Source organism: Antechinus flavipes, chromosome 5 (genome assembly GCF_016432865.1).
Source record: "Antechinus flavipes isolate AdamAnt ecotype Samford, QLD, Australia chromosome 5, AdamAnt_v2, whole genome shotgun sequence".
Taxonomy (NCBI): domain Eukaryota; kingdom Metazoa; phylum Chordata; class Mammalia; order Dasyuromorphia; family Dasyuridae; genus Antechinus; species Antechinus flavipes.
In genome coordinates this window covers 295,548,055-295,569,605 of record NC_067402.1, presented here as the reverse complement: position 1 = coordinate 295,569,605, position 21,551 = coordinate 295,548,055, and the positions used below count along the sequence as shown (strand labels likewise).

Genomic DNA, 21,551 nt, shown 5'->3' with positions numbered 1-21,551 from the left:
ACTTGTGGGAGCTGGACAAGTCCCTTCCTTTCCATAAAATGGGAGATTGGGGGCAATCGCAGGGCAGGCCCTTCCAGCTCTGGCATTCCCCAGGAAGCATTCTCCCAAGAATTATGCTGAACGCTCTCCTCTAGGGCGGTGGAAAGCGTGAGGGTGTAGCAGTGGAAAGTGTGGGGGCAGAGACTGCCTAAATCTTGTATTAGCGGGTGCTTAATAAATGCTTGTGGATCCCTGGCTGACTTCCCCTCATGGGCCTTGGTACTGAAGTGATCGGCAGGCCGGGCCCCCGGCTGGTACGGGCAAGATGGGGTGGCCCGGGCTGGCCCCCCGCCCCGGGGCCCCCCACCCAGATCCCCAGGAGAGTCACCTTTCTCCCAGCTTCATTGTTGTGCAGGTTCATGAGCCGCCTGGCGTTCTTCTTGATCTCGCGGGCATCGACGAAGCGCCTGGAGAACTCGATGCCGTAGCGGACGTCGGCTGAGCAGCCGCCCCACTTCCAGCCCTCCTCCTGGTTGTAGTAGCCCTGCTTCTCTCTGTCACAGCCGCAGTTGCTCAGGTTGCCCTGGCTGCAGGCCGCGGTGACGGCGTGGGCGACGCCGGCGGCCGTGATGGCGTAAGTGAAGGCGGCTTCCCGGCTCCCTGAAAACGAGAGGAAGGAGAGATGAGGCCGGGCTGCTGACCCACACCAGCCCGGAACCTCTGAGGGTGCCGGCTCTGCCTCTGGCGCAGCCCGGCCCGGCCCTTCTCCGGGAGCCACGTCGGCTCCGACCCTTCGAGGAGCCTCCCAGCAGGGACGCCCCAGGGTCACTTCCAGATGGGACGCTCCAGAATGCAGGAGCTCCGTGCTCTCCAGTGCACAGAACGGTCCCAGCTTGCCTGGTCTCCCATCCTTCCTTCCCCTCCCCTTCCACAGGAGGGTCTTCCTGCCACGCCCCTGTCTGCGTCCAGTTTGTGCAGGGCCCAGCGCATGGCCACTGTGGACCTCTTAAGGCAGGGCCTGGGTTTTGTCTTTCTTTGTATTTCCAATGAATAAATCAACATTTTAAAGCACTTACTGTGCGCCTTCCAAGCCAAGCACTGTATTTGTACAGTGTATTGTACAAATACACTCATTTGGTTCTGACAGCAACCCTGGGAGGGAGCTGCTAGTATCACCCTTATGCATGAAGGAACCGAAGGAGACGGAAGCAAGTGACTTGCTCAGAGTCCCACAGCTACTCGGCGTCTGAGTCTAGATTAGAATTCTGCTTTCTCTGAGTCTGGGCCCAGCGTTGGAGCCACGGAGCCACGGAGCTGCCTCCTCTGTCCGCTCAGCTGCCTCTCAGTCATAAAGCAATTAATCAACATTTATTAAGCATTTACTGTGTCCCCAGCCCCCCATTCCCCACGCTTTCTCTATGCTAACGATTTCTTGCTTGCTTGCTGTGCATCTCTTTGCCAGTTGTTCCACCCATTGGATTATGTTCTCGAGAGCAAAGAATTTTGCCTTTCTTTGTCTCAATAGTGTTTAGCGCCGTGCCTGGCACGTAGTAGGTGCTTAATGAATGCTGACTGACTGATTGGCAGTCCAGTGCCCTGGACACTTTACAGACCAACACACGAATTGAAATGCCCGTAGTGGGTCAGATGGATGGATGAGGAGCTAGGGAACGTCCAGCTGAGCTAGAACACGGTTCCTGCTTTCACAGAGTCATGAGGTCGGAGGACTGAGACCTTCTCATTCTGCAGAGGAGGAAACTGAGGCCCGTTCTAGATCCGGAGTTAGAATAGGGAGTAAAGAGCAAAGGTTGCAAGGAGCCCAAACACAGGAAACAAGCCTTCCCCTGGCTGGGAAACAGTCACACACACACGCATGTGCACACAGACGCACACACAGGATCGCAATGTGCACAGGCACACACGTATGTCCATATGCATGTGTGTGATAGGATGGAGACAGAGCCGGAGGGAGCACGGACCACTGGCGTAGCTGCCTCTAAATCAGGTCACGGGGACCCAGGGAGAGCTTATCCAATTTGAGCTTCGTTTAACTTAATTGATGTGGGACCACCAGGACAGCGCAGCTTTGAGTCATTCTTACGGGAAACGAACGCAGCCTGGCAGAAATAGTCCCCAAATCAAAGCACTAAAGGATCATGGTATCTGCCTCAGACATGCATGAACCTCACTTTCCTTTGGGTCGAATGGAAATGCTGTCCAATCTCTCCCAGCCCTGACACCCCCGGTTCTAAACTCTCTCCCAAATCTGACATCTCCTCTTCTAAGGGCTCTATCACAATGACTTGCTCAGGGTCACTCAGCTCATCAGGTCTGGGAATTCTCTAGAGAAGGGGCTCTGTGACCTTGAAAAGAGGAACATCTCTGTTCTCACTGAGTGTCACATCCCTTGCCCAGGGGTATCGTGAGGGGCCTTCCTAGTCTCATCCCCTGGGGCGGGGTGCTGGACAAGACCTGTCCTCTGGCTTCTGGTCCCCCCTTATGTTCTGATGTCCCCTGGGATGTTGGGCTCCCTCCTCCCCCGCTGAGGAGCCGAGACCTAGTGCGTGCACATGTGAGCCTGCCCCGCCATGGTCCCCTGAGCCCACGGCCTCCTCTTCCTGTCAGGCAGGTTTGGGTGGATGGCATTCGTTCCCCTCATTCCAGTGCACTCCCCAGGCATGGAGATGCAAGCTCAAAGTGAAGTGAATCCAACTGCCTGTGGAAACAGTGCCCGGCTGCGGTCAGCTGCCCCAGCCCCGGCCACACCTGTCTGTCTGTCCTGGACTCTGAGGAGAGAAAAGGAAATGCTTGGAGGGCTGGGATCCTCCCCCAGGGATCCTAGAGCTTCACCCTGCATAAAGCACCAAATCCAGGGCCCGCATTTCCTGCTTTCAGGGAAAGGGAGATAGAGGGGCAGAGGTCAAACAGATAGGAACAGAAAGAGAGAAGAAAGGAGAGGGGAAGTGGAAGGGCCGAAGAAGTGGGCTGGCCGTGGGCTTTGGAGACAGACGGAAGGGCCTGGCTCTTTGCCCTTTTCTTTGCCTCCTCTCCCAGTCACCCCCAAGCTGGCCCTTGAGACCACCAGTCACTGAGCTCATTCTTGTCTCTCTAAGGCCTGCGGATCGCATTCAGTCTTCTCCGCCTCCCACAATGAATCCAAAGCTAGGGAGGGATCTGGGGAGCTCAGTGCTTGGGGTGCTAGGCCTGGAGTCGGGGAGACCAGAGTGCTAATCTGGCCTCAAACACTATGTCAGCCCTGGCAAATCATTTAGCTTCTGACTGCCTCCCTGTCCTCAACTGTGCAAGAGATACCACAATGGCACCTGTAATGTGGGCACCAAATCAGCCAATTTGTAAAGTGTTAGGAAGGTACCTGGCATATGGTGGGCACTCAATAAATGCTTGTTTTTTCCTCCCTTCCTTTCATTCCCTCCCTTCCTTCTTCCCGTCTTTTCTTCCTTTCTCCCTCCCTTTCTCCTTTTTTCTCTCCCTCCTTCCCTTCCTCCCTCCCTCCCTCCCTTCCTTCCTTCCTTCCTTCCTTCCTTCCTTCCTTCCTTCCTTCCTTCCTTCCTTCCTTCCTTCCTTCCTTCCTCCCTCCTTCCTTTAGCTTCTTCCACTCTCAATCAGAGCAGCTATCCAGCAGAGGAGCACATGAGCTTAGCCTTGAAGGATTCTAACAGCTCTGGAGGAGGAGAAGGGGGACAGTCATTCCAGATACTGCTCCCCAGGGGTGTGACTCAGGATTCCTGAACAAAGACTTGGTGTCAGCTAATTAGTCTGAACTTGTAAAAAGGACTCCCTGTGCCCAAGGAAATAGCTTCCCCCTCCCCACCCCCATCTCTAAGGCTGGATCAGACTTGAACCTTGACCTTCTGGGTCCTGATGCTCTTAGATTCATGGGCTCCTCCATCGGCCTGCGTACCCTGCCCAGCCCCTCGTTCCCTGTCCTTCTGGGATCACCAAATCAATTTAAAATCATTTATTTATTAATCTCCTGTATGTGCAGGGCCCTGTGCTCAATTCTGGAAAGAAAGGGGAGAGTGACCCATGATGGTATCCTAAGGGTGGGGCGAGGGAGACACAGAAAGAGGAAATTAGGAAAAACACAGAAAAGTTAGGAAAGAGAGTTAGGGAAAGAGAAGGGGGGAGGGAAAAGGATAGATGGGGAGACATCTATACAGAGAGACAGACACAGGGAGACAGAGAGAGAGAGTGCAAAGGGAGGACTCTATAAATCAGCAACCGGAAAGAGGCAATTGGGCAGAGTCTCAAGGGGAACGAGATGGACCAGCTTCCATTTTGGCTTCTAGCCTGGAAGACTGTGTAGTGGGAAGATGCTTTGTAATTCTCAGTGAGCTACGGGCAGCAGAGTCCCCACCACTACCACCACCGCCACCACCACTACTGCTACTACTAGTCCAACTGTTGCCGTTCCTACTAGTCCTACTGTTGCCATTCCTACTAGTCCAACTGTTGCCGTTCCTACTAGTCCTACTGTTGCCATTCCTATTAGTCCAACTGTTGCCGTTCCTACTAGTCCTACTGTTGCCATTAGTACTAGTCCAACTGTTGCCATTCCTACTAGTCCAACTGTTGCCGCTCCTACTAGTCCAACTGTTGCCATTCCTACTAGTCCAACTATTGCCGCTCCTACTAGTCCAACTGTTGCCATTCCTACTAGTCCAACTGTTGCCGCTCCTACTAGTCCTACTGTTGCCATTCCTACTAGTCCAACTGTTGCCGTTCCTGCTAGTCCAACTGTTGCCGTTCCTACTAGTCCTACTGTTGCCATTCCTACTAGTCCAACTGTTGCTGCTCCTAACTAGTCCTACTGTTGCCATTCCTACTAGTCCAACTGTTGCCACTCCTACTAGTCCTACTGTTGCCATTCCTACTAGTCCAACTGTTGCCACTCCTACTAGTCCAACTGTTGCCATTCCTACTAGTCCAACTGTTGCCGCTCCTACTAGTCCTACTGTTGCCATTCCTACTAGTCCAACTGTTGCCACTCCTTACTAGTCCAATTGTTGCCATTCCTAGTAGTCCAACTGTTGCCCTCCTACTAGTCCAACTGTTGCTGTTGACTACTGCTGCTGCCACTATCACTGCTGCTACTTACTACTCCTGTTATTACTGCTTCTGACTGCTGCTGCTGCTCCCACTATTACTCTTGCTACTGTTGCTGATTGCTACTATTGCTTGTTATTACTGCTGCTGCTCCCCCTCTTACTATTACTACTTCTGACTGCTGCTGCTGCTCCCAGTATTACTCTTGCTACTGTTGCTGACTGCTGCTGCTGCTCCCACTATTACTCTTGCTACTGTTGCTGACTGCTGCTACTGCTTGTTATTACTGCTGCTGCTCCCCCTCTTACTATTACTGCTTCTGACTGCTGCTGCTGCTCCCACTATTACTCTTGCTACTGTTGCTGACTGGGCTACTGCTTGTTATTACTACTGCTGCTCCCCCTCTTACTATTACTGCTTCTGACTGCTGCTGCTGCTCCCACTATTACTCTTGCTACTGTTGCTGACTGCTGCTGCTGCTCCCACTATTACTCTTGCTACTGTTGCTGACTGGGCTACTGCTTGTTATTACTACTGCTGCTCCCCCTCTTACTATTACTGCTTCTGACTGCTGCTGCTGCTCCCCGTATTACTCTTGCTACTGTTGCTGACTGCTGCTGCTGCTCCCAGTATTACTCTTGCTACTGTTGCTGACTGGGCTACTGCTTGTTATTACTGCTGCTGCTCCCCCTGTTATTACTGCTTCTGACTGCTGCTGCTGCTCCCACTATTACTATTGCTCCTGTTGCTGACTGTTGCAGCTGCTCCTCCCACAAGTCCTCCTGCTGACTGCTGTCGTTAGTACTATTAATTACTACGCTACATCTTGAACTTAGCACCGAGTTTTCCCTTCCACACTTTGCCTTCCACGCCTTGGATCTGCACCAGAGCAGCTCCGTGATATAACATCATTGGCTCAGGTCAGGAAGACCTAAATTCTGGTCCAGTATCTAATAATAAGCAATTATATAGCACTTACTATGTGCTTTACTAAAGATTTTCTCATTTGATCATCACTATGACCCTTCAAGATGGGAGCTAATATTTTTACAAGAGCCATTTTTAATGTCCTCTCCTTCCACGTCAGTCTTTGTGCCTCTCTCAAATTAGGCTCATAATGAATGTGGGACTCGGGCCAGTGTGGAGAGTGGGCAGAGACTCCCAGAATGGCAGCTGAGCGGCCCCGGGAATCCTTGGGGGGACTTTTCCAGCTCCAATTACTGTTGGAGTTGGAGATGGACTGATCTGAGCCTTTCATCGGACAAGAAAACCGAGGCACAGGGATGGTGAGATGCCCGGCTAGTTCCCACCGAGGGCCTTGGACTTCCAGGCCAGGCCCCTTGGCACAGTCCCACTTCATGCCTTCCCCGTGCCCGGAGCAGATCCCAGCAATCTTTTTATAGTCTCGGGGTGTCATGGAGATAGGACACAAGTTCCTGCAGGGAACCGAGAGGAGGGCCTCCGGGCCAGCTGCCCTGATTAAGCTTGAGTCAGTGTCTCCAACATAAGCCCTCCTATTATGTGATTATAAATACGGGATCATAAAAAGTCACACCACGTTCAAACACGCCAGGCCTCCTGGCAGCTCCCGAGTCATTTGTTTTTAATTAGTTGGGTGCATTCAAACCACACCAGCAATGGGAGCTCCCAGGATCCTGGACCCACAGAATGTCAGAGCCGGGAGGGGCCTTAGCCCAGAGAATGTTGGATGTGGGAGGGGTCTTAGAACGGGGGATGTTGGAGCTGGAAGGGGGCTTAGAACAGGGGATGTTGGAGCTGGGAAGGGCCTTTGAATAGGGGAGGTCAGGGGGGAGGAGCCTCAAAGCAGGGATTGTTAGAGCTGGGAGGGGCCTTAGAACAGGGGATGTCAGAGCCCGAGAGGTCAATCCTCATCTTAAAGAGATACCGAGATCCAGAGAGAGTGTCGGTTACCCAAGATCAGCGAGCCAGATTCTCTGGTGTGGCCCCCAGAGCTGCTGCCAATCATTCCTGTGCCAAGTGCTGGAGAAGATGGGTCATCTTCCCCTAACGTGGTCTGCCTCCTAAGGACAGTCCTAGCTCGAGCTGTCCCAGGCCCCTCTGGGAACTCCAAGCACTTTTAAGGGACCTGACTTCGGTTCTTTACTGACCCAAAGACAGTCAGTGATGGAAGAACTGTTCTAGGAGGGAGAAAGAGCAGGAATTTGAACTTCTGTTTTACCAGTGGGAAAGCTGAGGTCCAGAGGAGGAACGTGGACCCAGAGGGAGAAGGGGGAAAAGTGTCCTGGATTGGGGGGTGCCTTGACTTTGCTTCCCCCTCCCAATCTGATTTGTGGTGACATACTTAAATCTCCCAGCCAGGGAGAAACCGGGCCGGGCCTTGCCTGAGCCTGTCGGCCTTTCTCCCTGAGTCCGGGGATCCTTCGTGGAGGGGATTTCTGTGGAACGCAACCCAAGAGGGTCGGGGGGTGGGGGTGGCAGAAAGAGCCTGATCCTGGGAGAGCAGTCTGGTTTTCCAGGAGGGTTCCTCGAGAGTTCCCCTCCCCTCCAGTCCCAGAGATCGAAAGGCTGCTTAAAGCTGCCCGCTCCATGGCCACCGAGCAGTGCCCAGCCTGTTAACCTCTCAGGATCACCTGCTGGGAGAGCATTAGCAGCTAAGCTCTCAATGCCAGGATGTAGGAGGCCGGCTCTGCATGGGGGAGGTTGGGGGATGGGGACTGCGGCGATGACCCAAGCTAGACTAGAATGCAGAGGGTGGGCACGAGCTCAGCCAGAGCCCCTCCAAACTGAGGCCGGCAGCAAAGTGGCTGCCCATAAACCGTGGAACCCCGAATGAGCCGCTTCCCTACCCTCCACCCCCCTTTTCAAAAAGGGCCGATAACCCCCGGCCCTGGACCTGGCAGGGCTGGTAAGAGTCGGGCCCGAGCCAAATCACCGTGTCAGAGCTGGGGCATGGAGGGGGTGCTGAGAACGTGAGATGGCAGGGTTGAGACAGGCTCTACAACTTAAGGCAGGATTGGAAGAAGCCGATCCCTCTCCAGTCACTGGCAGAGGAGGGGCCAGATCAGCGTTTATAATTTGCTCCCGCTCCCACACAGGCTGGCCGTGAGAGGAGACACAAGCCCAAGGAGCGAGACCCCGGTGGCGGCATCTCGGGCACCAGAAAGTCAGAGGGAGGGAGGCGGCAAGCCCGCGCCCTGGATCCCCAGCTTCCACCCTCCCTTCCACGCTCCCGACACTCTCTCCCTGTGACTCAGCACACATAGGTGTCCCGGGGGCCAGGGTCTGTTCTCAGGCTTCCCCGGGCATCAGGTGGGGGTTGGGGCATGAATGCTGCCATCCCAAGCCAAGGTGGGCAGGGCACCCGCACGCGCTCTGGGCTGCCTGGGGCTCGGAGGCAGCTCCAGACTTGATGGGGATGACTCAGTGTTTATGAAGCAGTTGCTACTGGGGGAAAGGCTGCTCAGGGTAGCCCGGAATAGGGCCCACGGGGAAGGCCGATGAGGGGGGCATTATCGGCCCTGCCGTCCACCTGCCTGCTGGATGACCTTGTCCAGCTCGAGGCTCCCCTGGGGCCCAAACCCTGTGATGCTGGGCTTCTGCGCAGGCCCCTTCCTAATCTGCACAAGGTCGCAGAGAGCGGCCTTCTTTATCAGCTCCCCCTTCTAGCCCCAGCCCCAAGTGCTTCTGGGTAGGAGGGCCAGAAATCCAGGAGTCGTTTCAACTAAGCTGACCCAAATCCCCTCCTTTTCGCCCTCCAAAGTGTCCAGTTCATCTGCCACTTCTCGGCTGTGTGGTCCTGGGTATGCGGATGATAATTCCGACCCCACTCTCGCTCAGGCTGTGGCCAGGGTTGGCTGAGGGATGGGTGCCAGCAGGCTCTGGAAACAGCAGAGTGTCCAGGTATGAGGGGCAGGACACTGCCTGATTGACCACCCGCTCCCCCTGTGCCCCGAGGCAGGGGCTCGAAGCCTCAGTTTACTCGAGCGCAGTGTGCCCCCCGATGCCGAAGGGGCTCCCAGCCCTGCCGTTCTGAGCTGCTCAGAATTCGCCGCCACCTCATTCACCTCCTGATTTTTGCATCGGATTAAAAGCTCCCATAAAGGTTGGGTCAAGAAAACACAAGCCGAGAGGGGGAGAACCGTCTGGAACTGCAAATGGGGTCTGGTCAGAACTCCAACGGGCAGAGTCAGCCCCCCGGCACGGCCGCTAGCAGACTCAGTGGGGGCACGGCCTGGCCAGCCCTGCCCCTCCCATCCCGCTCCACGTGAGCAGCAGGATTAGCGTCTCCTATGCCTGGTCATGTTTGCAGCAGCCACATGATGGGTGCAGCCCAGGGTACCCCGTGGGAGGAGGGGCAGGGAAGTCAGCAGGCCCCCTATCTTTTGGACTGGGGAGAGGGAAGAGCCCGGCTCTTGGCAGCTCCAGAAGGAGACTGAGGACTGGCAGGCACCCCGGGCACCTCAGCCGCTCTTAGCAGCCACAGAACTTCCTAAGGAGGCTGGGAGGCCCCAGTAGGAGGCCAATGGAGCCCTGTAGGACCTCAAATGCCAGGCAAGCTGTTATGCCATAACAAGGCCTCGGGTCCAAGTCCTGATCCCAAGCAGTGGGGTCCGCCAGAAAGTCTGGTTTCCAAGCTCCGGATTGCAGTTCCAGTTTCCTCCAATCAGTCCCACCTGGGTTACCTGCCCTCTGTCTGGATTTCACTAACTGCAAAATGAAGCCCTAACTGACCTTTGTGTCCCATTTCTGCTCTTGATCCCAGGCCTGAGCCTTGCCCCAGGAGGCAGCCTGAGCCTCCACCCGGCCCCCACCCAAGGCTAAGTCAGGGAATCCCAGCACCTCAGAACTGGAGGGGACACCGGCGGTCTCCAGACCAGTGGTTCCCCAAGCATCCCCTCTTCTCCATCACAGCCCCAATGATGGGTCCTCCAGGACCCTTAGGAAGGCTTTCAGTGACGGGGAGATCACTACTTCCCCTGTGAGACAGCCCGGGGAATTCAAGCATCTTCCCTCACATGGAAGCCGGAAGCTTTGCCCCTCTCGGAGGCTGCTCCCATGTTCCCCAGCCCTCCTCCCCCAGCCAGTCGCCCCGGGCAGCGGCACATTAGGAGAGCCGGCCCCGGCTCCCTCTGCCCGTCCAGCCAGCCCTCTCCGTGTCTTCCAGGCCGAGCCCTTGGGAAGTTTGCGCAGCCAGAGGGGTTGGAGGCAGCCCGGACCTGGGCTTCCCGACTCTGAGGTCAGCCCTGCAGCCACTAGGCAGTGCAATCAGCACTCGCCCCCACCCTGGGTCCCCCGGCTTCCTCACTACCTGGTCCCCAGACCTCCGGGCCTTGTCCGGCTTGCCAATGCCTCACCTAGAATGGGCTGCCCAGGAGTCAGACGCTCCAAAGCGGCCTGGCCAGGAAAGGGAGCCCCGGGGTGATCGCGTCCCTAACCCCACTGCACTCTGGCAGCCTGAGCCCCCTCACCCGGTCCTTTATTTTACAAAGTGGAACCCGAGGCCCAGAAGAGCTGTGCTCTGCCCAGTGTTACCCCACAAACAGACCGGGCCCCGCTGCTGCTCTGTCCTTGCTCTCCCCTGCAGGCGCAGGCTCTGGCGGTTATTGATCAGGCTGGGTCTCCTGGAGGTGACTGCTGTGAAAGTCCACCCCTACCCCCATTCCTAACATCTGGGGTCCTTAGCTCCCCTGGGCTCTGTATCCCATTGTCCCGGCTGCTGGTGCAGGAATTAGGACATTGTCCTGAGAGAAGGTTTGGGGTTACTGGTCACAGGGTTAGGGAAAACCACTGGACTTGGAAGTATCAGAAGAGATCCGCCTGGGAATTTAGTTCCTTGATAGCTTCGTGCCCCAGGACTGAATCTCCTGCCTACTCCAAGCCTCAGTTTCCCCAACTGTAAAATGGTCAAAATAATGCTGGGAATATAATAGCTGAAGGACGAATCTGAAGATGCTCGCCCGACGGCCTCTGCTGTGGATCTCACTTGGAACGTGTGCCTTGGAGCCCCTCCGTGGGTCTGTAGTTGTGCTTCCTTGCCCTGATCCGATGACCCTTGATAAGTGCCCAGAGTTGGGGAAATCGGAAGAGAGCGAAGGGGTTGACTTGAGCGAGCCTGCGCTCCGAGGAGGGGAGGTGGAGGCCCGTGGAAGTCGGGCCTCGGGAAGGTCACCAGCTGACCAGCGTAACCTCAGGCTCCTGGCTGGCTCAGGCCTTACCTCACATCTAGTGCCTGGCCAAGGCTTCCAGGTGGTCCCTGATGTGGCAATCGGAGTCGGGGGATCCCCCAGCAGCCACAGTCCAGACAGGAAACCAGAGACAGTGGGTGGCCAAGGTGGGTGGGGAGGAGGCCCCGGGAGCCAGCGCCGGGATCGAGGCCGCCCTTGGGCCCCACATGGGGAGAGGAGCCGAGCGGAGCCGAGCGGCCCACGTCACCCGCTGGCTTCTCCGCTCCTCTGCAGAAGTGCCCCTGAGCAGCCTGGCACAGGGTTTTCCCAAACCCACAGGGCATGGAAAGTTTACCCCACCCACAGCCTTTACATCGATCAGGCCGCCCACGTCCCGGGCTCCAAAGCCGCCTCTTCTCCCTCTCCTCTGACTCAGAGCCCGAGAGCTGCCAGGGACTGGGTAGAGCTAATTCGGCCCCCTGGTTTTGTTTTGTTTTTTTACCAGCAGGGAAACTGAGGCCCAGAGAAGCCAGGGGCCTTGCTCTAGGAGTCGTAGGCCTGGTTCTTGAAGCCAGGTCTTCTGGGTCTAAATCCCGGGGTCTCCCCACTACCCCAGACAACGGCTTCAGGAGCAAAGCTCTGGCAATTTGGGGCCGAATGAGGGAGACAGGGAGATGGGCTTATGGTCCCAAGGACAGCGGGTGCAGTCAGAGGAAGGACAGAGAGAGCGCGACATCTGACAACACTGCACTGGAGCCTCGCGTCCTGACCGGCCTCCCTGCCTCTAGTCTCTCCTGCCTTTGTCTCCGACCCCACCTTTACCAACCCACCAAAGTGAAATTAGGGTAAGAGGCAGGGAGTCTGGGTCCGACTATGACTATGTCACTCCCCTACTCAAGAAACTCCTGTAGCTCACACAGACTCCTTTGTTTGACAGCTAAAACCCTCTGCTGTTTGGCCTCCACCGTACTTCCCTTCCAGCCTTATTGTACATCACTCACATGAAGTGCCCCCCCCCCACAATACACACTCATTCACACGTGCTCATACACATATACACTCACACACAGCCGAGTAATTAACCTAAATAAATCTCAAAGCACCCAGGCCGATCCGGGCCCAGTCTCTGCTATAAAATCCCTACCGACGGGCACTCGGCTGCTGTGAAAACAGTAAAATTCCACGCTACCCAGAGGGCTCGTCGTCCACATCGTACCGGAGCCAGGACCCCCACCCCCCACCCAGCCCCCCGTCCGTGACAGCTCGTTCATCTGGCCCAAGACTGCCAATGGCTCCCCATTGGACAAATCACATCGGAACTTTATATAGATCTCCCACGAGAAGTCTCTGGGTCCTTTCTAATGGCCGTAGGAAGAAAAAGGAAGGCAAATGGCTTGGGTCTTATTTCAATTGGAGAAAAAAGGAAGTGGGACATCGGTGTTTGATAGATGACTAACCGAATGATGGTTCCGATAAGTACAGGAAGTGGGACGGTGAGAAGAGCATCTCAGTTACAAAAATACGGGGGACGGCTAACACATTATTTGGAGAAATTTAGGAGCGGAGTGGTTTGGGTCAGTTCAATAAAGGAAAAAGTGAGACGATTTGTACGTTATTTCAGTTCTGTAACTAGGAGGTTTCTACATTAATTTCAGTTACAGAATCGGGAGGGGAGGTGGGTAATGTGTTATTTGAGCAACAGAAATAGGGAGCCAGGTGGTTTGGCTGTGGTTTTGTTTGAGGAATAAGACAATGGGATGGTCCGCCTATTGTTTGGATCACAGAATTATGCACTAGAACGGTTGGCGACCGCGTTACTTAGATAAATAAGAGGGTGGGATTCGTGGCATATCATTTCAAGAGAAGTCAGAAAACAGGAAGGCAGTTGTCCCTCTATAGTCCATCCAGGCAAAAGGCCATTTCCCAGGTGGCCGGCCACCCGCCTCCTCCCTCGCCATGATCTGGCTGACTTTGGAGAGCATCCCTTACCCACTCGAAGCTCTTGCCCAAAGACGGTCTTCTCGCCGAGCGCGGAGCAGTTCCATCGGCCGTAGCGGAACTGATATTGGCACTCGTTGATCCCCATCTGTGCCCCTTCTCCGATCACAATGATGGCGTCGGGGCGACTCTGACAGATGGCTCGTTGTCGGGGGGCCAGGCCAGGGATCTTGTTGCAGATGATATTGGCTCCCAAAGCCACCACAGACGACAGAGCTCTGAGGGAGAGAGAGAAGACGAGGATGAGGACGTGCCGTCCGTTCAAGGGACGATGCTGAGCGACGGGGCCCCGGGACCACATATATTTACACAATTATGGTTATCGCCAGGGCCGATCTCAGCCATAATTGCGCGCAGAGCAAAATTGGGAGGGGAGAGAGGGGTACGGCAACAGGACAGGGAGTAGGTGACTCTGAAGCAAGTATGCAGGAGAGGGCATTCCCTGGGGAAGAGTTGGCAGAGCTAGGGTAAAAAGAAGAAAGAAGGGAGCACCCAGTGATTGGGCCCTAGCGTGGTGGCCAGGAACATTCCTGCCCATGTCATTGGAGGAACCAAAGATGAGACCAAGAGGCAACAGCGGGCACGAATGCAGCCCCCCACCTTGGCCCCCTCCATGAGAACTCTTTGGGGCAAATCCTTTATTGCTTCACACCAAGTCCTCTTGGACCAGAGATTTTGCAGATACTCAATGAGACCTTATAAAAATGAGATCTTCCAAATCTAGACCCAAAGGTAAAGAACCTTTGGGTGGACAAAGTCAAATCGACAGAGCTCTCACATCTAGTGGAGGTGAGGGTGTCAGGGGATTGACAAGAATAGAAGTTGAGAATTAGGGAGGTGAAATGACCCTGTCAGAGACTACTAGAGTTAGAAGGATGCTTGGATTACAGATGATCCAATGGCAGAGCAAGGAGGGGCCTTAGAACATGGAACATCCCAGCTGGGAGGGACGTCCAGGATTGTGTGAGAAACAAAAGTAGTGTTTTTCCGTGAAGTGTGGGAAAGCAAGAGGTTTGGGAAATTCCCATAAGGAGGCAGACCTGTTTCTTTAGCATCACCAGGAATGGGTGAAAGCCAAGGCATTCCAGGTCTGGGCGGACACTCGCTGCCCACGCCCCCCCCCCATCTGGCTGGCAGTGTCCCTAGAATCTCCAGCAGGCACAGCAGGGCAGTCACTGGCCCCCACGTTGTTGTTGCCAGTGAACATCTGTGCCAGGAAGGGGAGGAGGGAATTTAATCCATTGTAATTGTAGCTCCTTGGAAAATGAATCCAGGAGGGAGGGGCCCGGAGAACCGAGGAGTCAAGCTGGGCCAAGCCTGACCCGACGCTCTTGGGCCACCTTCCTGAGGGCAAGGGGGCCCCGGAGGAGCCGTCTGGACCACCGCAGCCCAGCCTCCGTCCGCTTGGAATTTCCCAAATCTCTCACTTTCCCACACCTGTTGGGGGAAGAAAACACTTCCCTGTTTCTCACAGAATCGCCGAGACCTCACCCAGTTCTCAGAACCTAGCGTGTACAGAGCACTGCCCAGAAAGTAGATGGCACAAACCCGGATGCCCGTAATGTACAGAGTTACACGAAAGTGAAGAAGAGAGCAGAGGGGCCCATGGCAGGCATCCCGGAGGGCTTCGTGAAGGAGGTGCCATTGAGGCTGGGCTAAGGAAAGCAAGGCTAATTAGCCTGACTTCTGCCACAGTGGGCTGGCCATTGGATTTAATGGTGAGAAGAACTGGTGCTTTAATAATTAATAGCTATATAAAAATGAGCAAGTCTCCGTCATCTCCGTGTACCTCAATTTCCTCAGCTGTAATATGAGAAGGCCAAACACGACAATCTCTAAGAATTTTCAAATCTAGAATTATTATCCAATTAGCCTATAGCCATGCCTTGTTCTGTAGAAGAGGAGCCCAAGGTCTAGAAAGACACACGATTTCACCCTCTATGTCCTGGACCCCACTGTTCTGACTATCACACCAGTTCCAAGGCCTGTACCCGGTATTTGAAGCTCTTCACAATCTGGTTTAACTTTCCAGACTCACCTCGTATTATTTCTTTCCACATGCTCCTGGCTTCAGCCCAATAGACCAATCTAGTGCTGCCCCCCTCCTCGGTTCCCTACAGTCAACTCAACAAAGCCTTAGGCACCAACTCTGGGCAGGAGTAAGAGCTGGGGTCCCGGAAATTGGAGACAGCCCCGGCCTCCATGGAGCCAACTTCCACAAAAAGTATCAGGGCAACACATCAGAGAATGGCAAATATCAGCCGGGCTTTTACAAAGATTATGAATCTGGGAGAGCCCCCGACTCTCTGGGTAGAGACTTTAGTGCATGCCTCTGGAAAATGAGGAAAATGGATTAGATGGTCTGAAGACCCCAGCCTATCTCCACAATTCTAAATTTTAATGTGTGGCCCCTCCCTGCTCTGCCAGCCCCTGTTCTCAGGCCCCTCTCAACTTTGACATCCCCTGTTCTCAGGTCCCTCCCAGCTCTGACATCCTTTGATGGATATAATTATAAGACAAGGTTGGATGTCTTTAGGAGAGGTATATTCACTATCTAGAAAGCCCTCCTTCTGGTCAATCAGGTAACCCTCTGCTCCAAGGCCCAGTTTAGGGTCACCTCTCCTAGTGACCCTTTCCTCTCTATACCTAATACATTCTGGTTGATGTTGGATCAGAACCCCAGGCACCTCGGAGCTCATCTAATCATAGACTCTCGGAACCGAATGCAGCTTCCAGGGGAATATTGTCCAGCCTAGATCCGATTGAGAATTGCCATCCATCCTTGGTTTGAAATCCTCCAACAGAGGGAAAGCAATTTCTCTGAGGCTGCCCCTTTCATTTAACCCCCTCGGCGTAGGGGAGGAAATGGGCCGGTTCTGTAGAAGAGACACGTCGCTCCAAAGCAAAGACTCCGTCCCATTCTTTCGGCCGCCACAACCGGGGAGGAAGCACGACTGAGCTGTGGGGGTAGGAAGCTGGCACTGGCTGCCGACGGCCTGAATAATGGCCCCACTATTTCTGGTTCTCTGAGATTGTCTGTAGGCAGATGATCAAAGCAGGCAGAGTTCAAGTCTCCACTCGGCCCCAAAGAAGTCTCCCCTGGCTCTCTTATACTCCCCCGCTTTAATGCCCTGAGAGCTTCACCTAAACTAGTCTTGATATTGTGGCTATAAAACTTAATATGTTTACAAGATAGAGGGTAAGCTAAGTAGGAGGCTCTCCTTGGTGGCGCGGCACAGCTCTGGGGGGGGCCCGGTTCCTGTTCCCTCCCCAGGTGATTCTGGGTTTGTGTTTCTGTGAAACTCGTAGCTCTCTCTTGGGATAGTCTCATGCAGAGCTCTAGCTTGCCTGAAGTCTTAGGTGCAGAGGATACCAAAGAGTTAAACAATGATGATGATTCTGGATAATGAGATCAGGGCTGGCTGCGCCAAGTTTATTCTCAGGACTCTGAGAATTCCTTGTTTCCCATCCTGGGTTCTAGAACAGGTATATGTATACTCAGTGTAGACTTGAGTCTGAGAGTTTTTAACCTAGGATCCACAGACACATACACATGCACTATCTATTTCTTTCTCCATCTCTCTATTCCTTTATTCATCCATCTATCTACTTATCCCTCTATCTGTCTAGCTATCATCCATCTGTCTGTCTATCACTCCATCTATCCATCCATCCATCCTGTATTGCAGAGCTCTTTACACACATATTCAACATGGCCTCCAAACAACCTTGTGAGTCAACACTATGCCATTTGACAGAGGATCAAACTGAGGCTCAGAAGAATGAAGGCTATAGTTTCTGAGCTGCAGTTTGAAACCAGGAGAGTGACAGGACGTGTTCTCTTGTGACGCCCCCTTTCATGTTGAACTGGACTTGAGTTTTCATGGAGTCCGTGATAGATGGAGCCCAATGAACCCCAGACTGAGAGTCAATTCCATGATCCACTGCCGCTCTGTATTGGAACTATAGTTGAGTCTCATTCTGTCTTTAGGCTTGGCTCCATTTTCTATATGGTCATCGAAGGGGTTGAACCACAGGTCCATCCCAGCCGTGATTCTATGACACAGATCAATGTGGACTTGAGACCTCGGGGAGGCTTCCGGGACAGGAAAACGAACCCGACCAGGTCTGAGTTCTCAGTATCTCTGGTTAGTCTGAGGGCAAAGCCCAGTTAGGCTCCTTCCAACCTCCCCCATTTGACTTGGTCCAAGTCTTTTTCCTGTTTCCTTGTTTGTAAAATGAAGTGAGGACCGGGTCATTTCTTGGTCCATTCTAGTCCCAACATTTCATGAAATGAAGGGTTAGTTATGCAAGGGGAGGATGACGAGACTGTGAAGTTTACCTGCTCCCAAGTCTCCTTAGGGGCAAGTACTGGAGTGTATCCCAATGAAGTCTCTCTCCTATCAACAGATTTCGCACCCTTAATCATCTCATAAATAGTGATCCACTGATTGTGGAAGGGTCAGGGCTGAGCTGGTCGTCAAAGATGTCTCTAATCTCTACCCCCAGAAACCCAGGGCTGGCCTGGGGACTTCAGCATGAAGCCTCCACTCTAAGAATGGGTGTGGGTATGGGTGTGTATGTACTAAAAGGTGGGTGGCTCCACCCCGAGACTTCTCATGGAAAATTTTCAAAGCAGACTCTATCACTCATCATTCAGAAGCACAGGGCAGGGGCCGTGGAAGAATGGGAAAGTGATACAGAAAACTTTCCATCCTTCCACAGCACCACCCCCTTGGTGACCTGGCCAGCATCTACCCCCACCGCCCCCACAGGCTGTTCCATGAGAATACCTGCTCTGCCCTCATCCAGTCCCTTGAAAGCCAAGGTCAGCATTAATCCACAGGTGCAGGGAGTGCTCATATGCTCACTCAGCTTTGCCCTTTTTTATCCAGCTGTCATGGAAAGAATCATGACAGCTGGGAAACAAGAGACCCGAGTTCAAGTCCCAACTCAGCTATTATCTAGCTTTATTATCCTGGGCAAGTTTATCCCTCTGGATAGAGCCTCAGTTTCTCATCTATAAAATGGAGTTCATCCTTCCTGTCTTCTAGTATAATTGTGATGGGGAGGATCAGATGAAAGCCTGATTTTTTTTTTAAAGCTTTAAAACAGAAACTCAATGGATACGTTAATGAATTTGTCAGTGGCACAGAATTTCCTTGTGGTGATCCGCCCACCCCTAGCACAGAATACAAAACTCGGTTTTGGATGATAGATTTGAGAATCATTGAGAGAGGGCCAAAATTGAGCCCCCGTAGTCAGCATGGCACCTGTGCCCACCTGGTACAGGCTTAGAGAACTCAGCTTACCTCCGTGCCATAGTGGGCCATCAGAAGAGATGATTATTTCATTATTGATACTGCGTGTTAGTAAATTAACAATATCCTGGGTGGGAGCAACTAGGGGGCACCAGCCCTGAAATCAGGAGGACCTGAGTTCAAATGTGGTCTCAGACACTTAACACTTCCTAGCTGTGTGACCCTGGGCGAATCATTTAACCCCAATTGCCTCAGCAAAAAACTACAACAATATCCTGGGTGAGGGAAGAAAACAAATGTAGATAAATTTACATTTCTACTATGGATAACAAGATGGATAAGGCTCCAGGGACAATCATCATGCCACTTTTTGCCCAATGAATCTCTGAAGGATGGGTCAGGGCTGGTGGAATGTGATTGGCCCAAAGAATGAGGGATGTTTACTATGGAGAAGATAGGGTTTTGAAAAGATTTCTCTTCGGGTATTCAGGTATTCAAAGCAAGGTCAGTTGGGAGAAAGACTGGCTTTGGTCTGCTTGGCTCCAGAGGACAGAGTTGGCAGCTTCAGGGCAAGTTGCACAGAAGCAAATTTTAGTTCAAAGTGAGGAAAGTTAGCTTAACGTGCGGAGCTGTCCAGCAATGGAACGGACTGATTCTGGCAGATGCTGAGCCCCTTCTCATTGGAGATATCGAGGCAGAGGCTAGATAAGACCTTACGGGGAACAATATCGAGGTGAATCCTGTAAAGGACACTGGGTTGTGTGCTCCCTAAAGTCCCTTTAGACTGTAATGTTGACTGAAAGGACCAGAGAAAATAGGAATAAACTTCTAGAAAAGACTTGTTTTAACTGAGCTGCCTGTATCATTTCCCTCCATCAACCATAAAGGAGTTGGAATAGATGGTCTCCGACTTCATTTCCAGCTCCAGGTGTGTGAAATCTGGAGCCAGGGGGTCTGTCTGACATTAGTAGCCAATAGCCACAGCCAATGTTGAGATGAGATGGGTGATGATGGTTAATGATGAATAAGGTGCCGAAGCCCTCGGTGAAAATCACCAGCAGCTGATATTTTAAAAAGTCCTTGAAGTCCATTTCTTTTGAATTACTCTGTGAGGCAGGAGGCTCATCCTCAATTTACAGGTGAGGAGACTGGAATCCAAAGCCTGAAGGTTCATAGTGGACCAAGGGCAAAGCAGACTCTCACACTCAGATCAGGCTTCAGATTCAATAAATCCCTCTCATGTCACTGATGAGGTAACTGAGTTCCAGAGGTGAGAAGCGGCGCTCAGCCAGAATTACCCGGACTTCTGGATTTGATAAAGAGCCATTGTAGACTTGGGAGCCAGGGTGTCTATCTTTAAAGCCAATGCAAGCCTAAGGGACAAAGGTCTGGGGGGAGGCACCAGGCCAACCAGCCGCCGGTGCCTGGAGGGGGGCCAGGCCAGTTCACAAGCATCACATCTTATTTGTCCACCAGCAGAGGTGGTAGACCTCGGGAAGATCTGGGGGAAAAGCTATGGGAGGGAGCCCTGCTCCCCGAAACATCTGGCTTCTGAGGGGAACAGAGGGGCCGGAGCAGAAGAAGCTGGAGTCCCAACCCCCCAGAACTCCCTGCTCCCCATATCCCCCCCTGCTTCTTCCCACCCCACTATCCCCTGTTCTCCAACAGCCTTCTCTGTCGGCCGGGTTGTTTACGGCGCTGTTTTCTTGGTCGCCTCCCAAGGCTGGGAGCTCAGGCGCATTACAAAACAGAAGGGAACCTCTCCCCCCACAGGAGGTTCCCAGAGGCTGCCTGAGCTTTGTCTCAGGGGGATCAGTGTCGAGCCTCCAATGCATACCAAGAGCTAAGGCGCTTGGGGCGTGGAGGGCCTGGGAGGTGAGGGCTTGGCACGGCTCAAGCCTTGGCACATGATGAGCACCCAACTACACCTGGAATGCCGGGCTCCCTCCCTCCTCCTCAGCCTGGCCAAAGTCTCCTCCCTTTGAGAGCCAGGGCCAGGCTCCACCCCCTCCAGGAAGCCTCCTTGGTCGCTGCACAGAGTCAGGGCATCCGAGAACCAGCACTGGAAGGGGCCTTGGAGGTCGCCTGATTTAAGTCCCTTGAATCAAAGTGGAGCAGATTATCCACCCGCAGCAGCCAACCAGAGTTGCTAGAACCTTACAGGATCAATCACAGTCTCAGAACTCGACAGCCCCACAGAGACCCCAGCTTAGGCAACTCGTATATTCCCTCCAAGATATCCTAGGGCTGTCCCCACCTAGCTTTTGTTCATGGATCTCCATCAGAGTGTTGGACACTCCCCATCCTGGGAAGTCTGACCCCTTCAGCACAGAGGGTGATTCTGGGAGTCACAGAAGTCCAGGGAGAGGGAGGATAAAAGCTGGGAAGTCTGAGCTCCCGAGGAGGAGGTGTTGAGGTGACCTGAGCAGAGTTTGTACCTTTGGTGAACAAGGACGGAAACAGGGATATATTCGGCTGCTCACATTGTCCTAAAACAACTCTGCTCTCGGGCCAAGTCTCTCTTCAACCAACTGTAGCCATTTAACCATCAAACTAGGCTATCCAAATGCCTAATGTCAACTCGAGCTGCTGGGACAAGCGAGAAAGCTAAGAATTGGGAGCCCCATCGAATGGATGAAGAAATGGAGGCACAAACAGCTCACCAACGGGCTGCTTAATCTTAAAAACATCCCTGACCCTAGTGAACATTTTCACCATCTCTGTCCTCATGGACAGAGGCACCAATGTTCAAGTTAGAACTTAGAGCATAGACTAAAGAATACCAGAACTACCTGTCAAATCCCGGAGCACTGCTGCAGGGAGCATCCTCAGATGTCTCTGCCCTTGGACAAAGCTCCCATCACCGATCCCTATGTATAGCTCTGACCATAGGTCACATAGAACTTAGAGTATTTGTCTCCTAGGACCAGGCATCTCACACAAAGAACTGACTCCACAAGTTAGATGCCCAGCCAACTTAAGCTCAGGCACAGGAAAGTCTTCAGAGGGCATCTAGTCAGTCAATAAACACTGATTAAATAGCTCCTATACCTGGAACTGTGCTAAGTGCTGGGGGAGACAAAGAAAGACCAAAAATAAT

General features: G+C 53.3%; 1 protein-coding gene across 2 annotated transcripts in view; it reads right to left on the bottom strand.

Annotated features, from left to right (window-relative positions):
- The window catches only part of WNT7B (Wnt family member 7B), an 81,462-nt gene that overhangs the window by 11,351 nt on the left and 48,560 nt on the right, over positions 1–21,551 (bottom strand). For both annotated transcript variants that reach the window (XM_051962876.1, XM_051962875.1), the window contains exons 2-3: positions 13,182–13,408; positions 368–639 (exon numbers count right to left, since the gene is read on the bottom strand). In XM_051962876.1, coding sequence (XP_051818836.1) covers positions 368–639; positions 13,182–13,408 — 499 coding nt within the window. The remainder of the gene's footprint in view (positions 1–367; positions 640–13,181; positions 13,409–21,551) is intronic.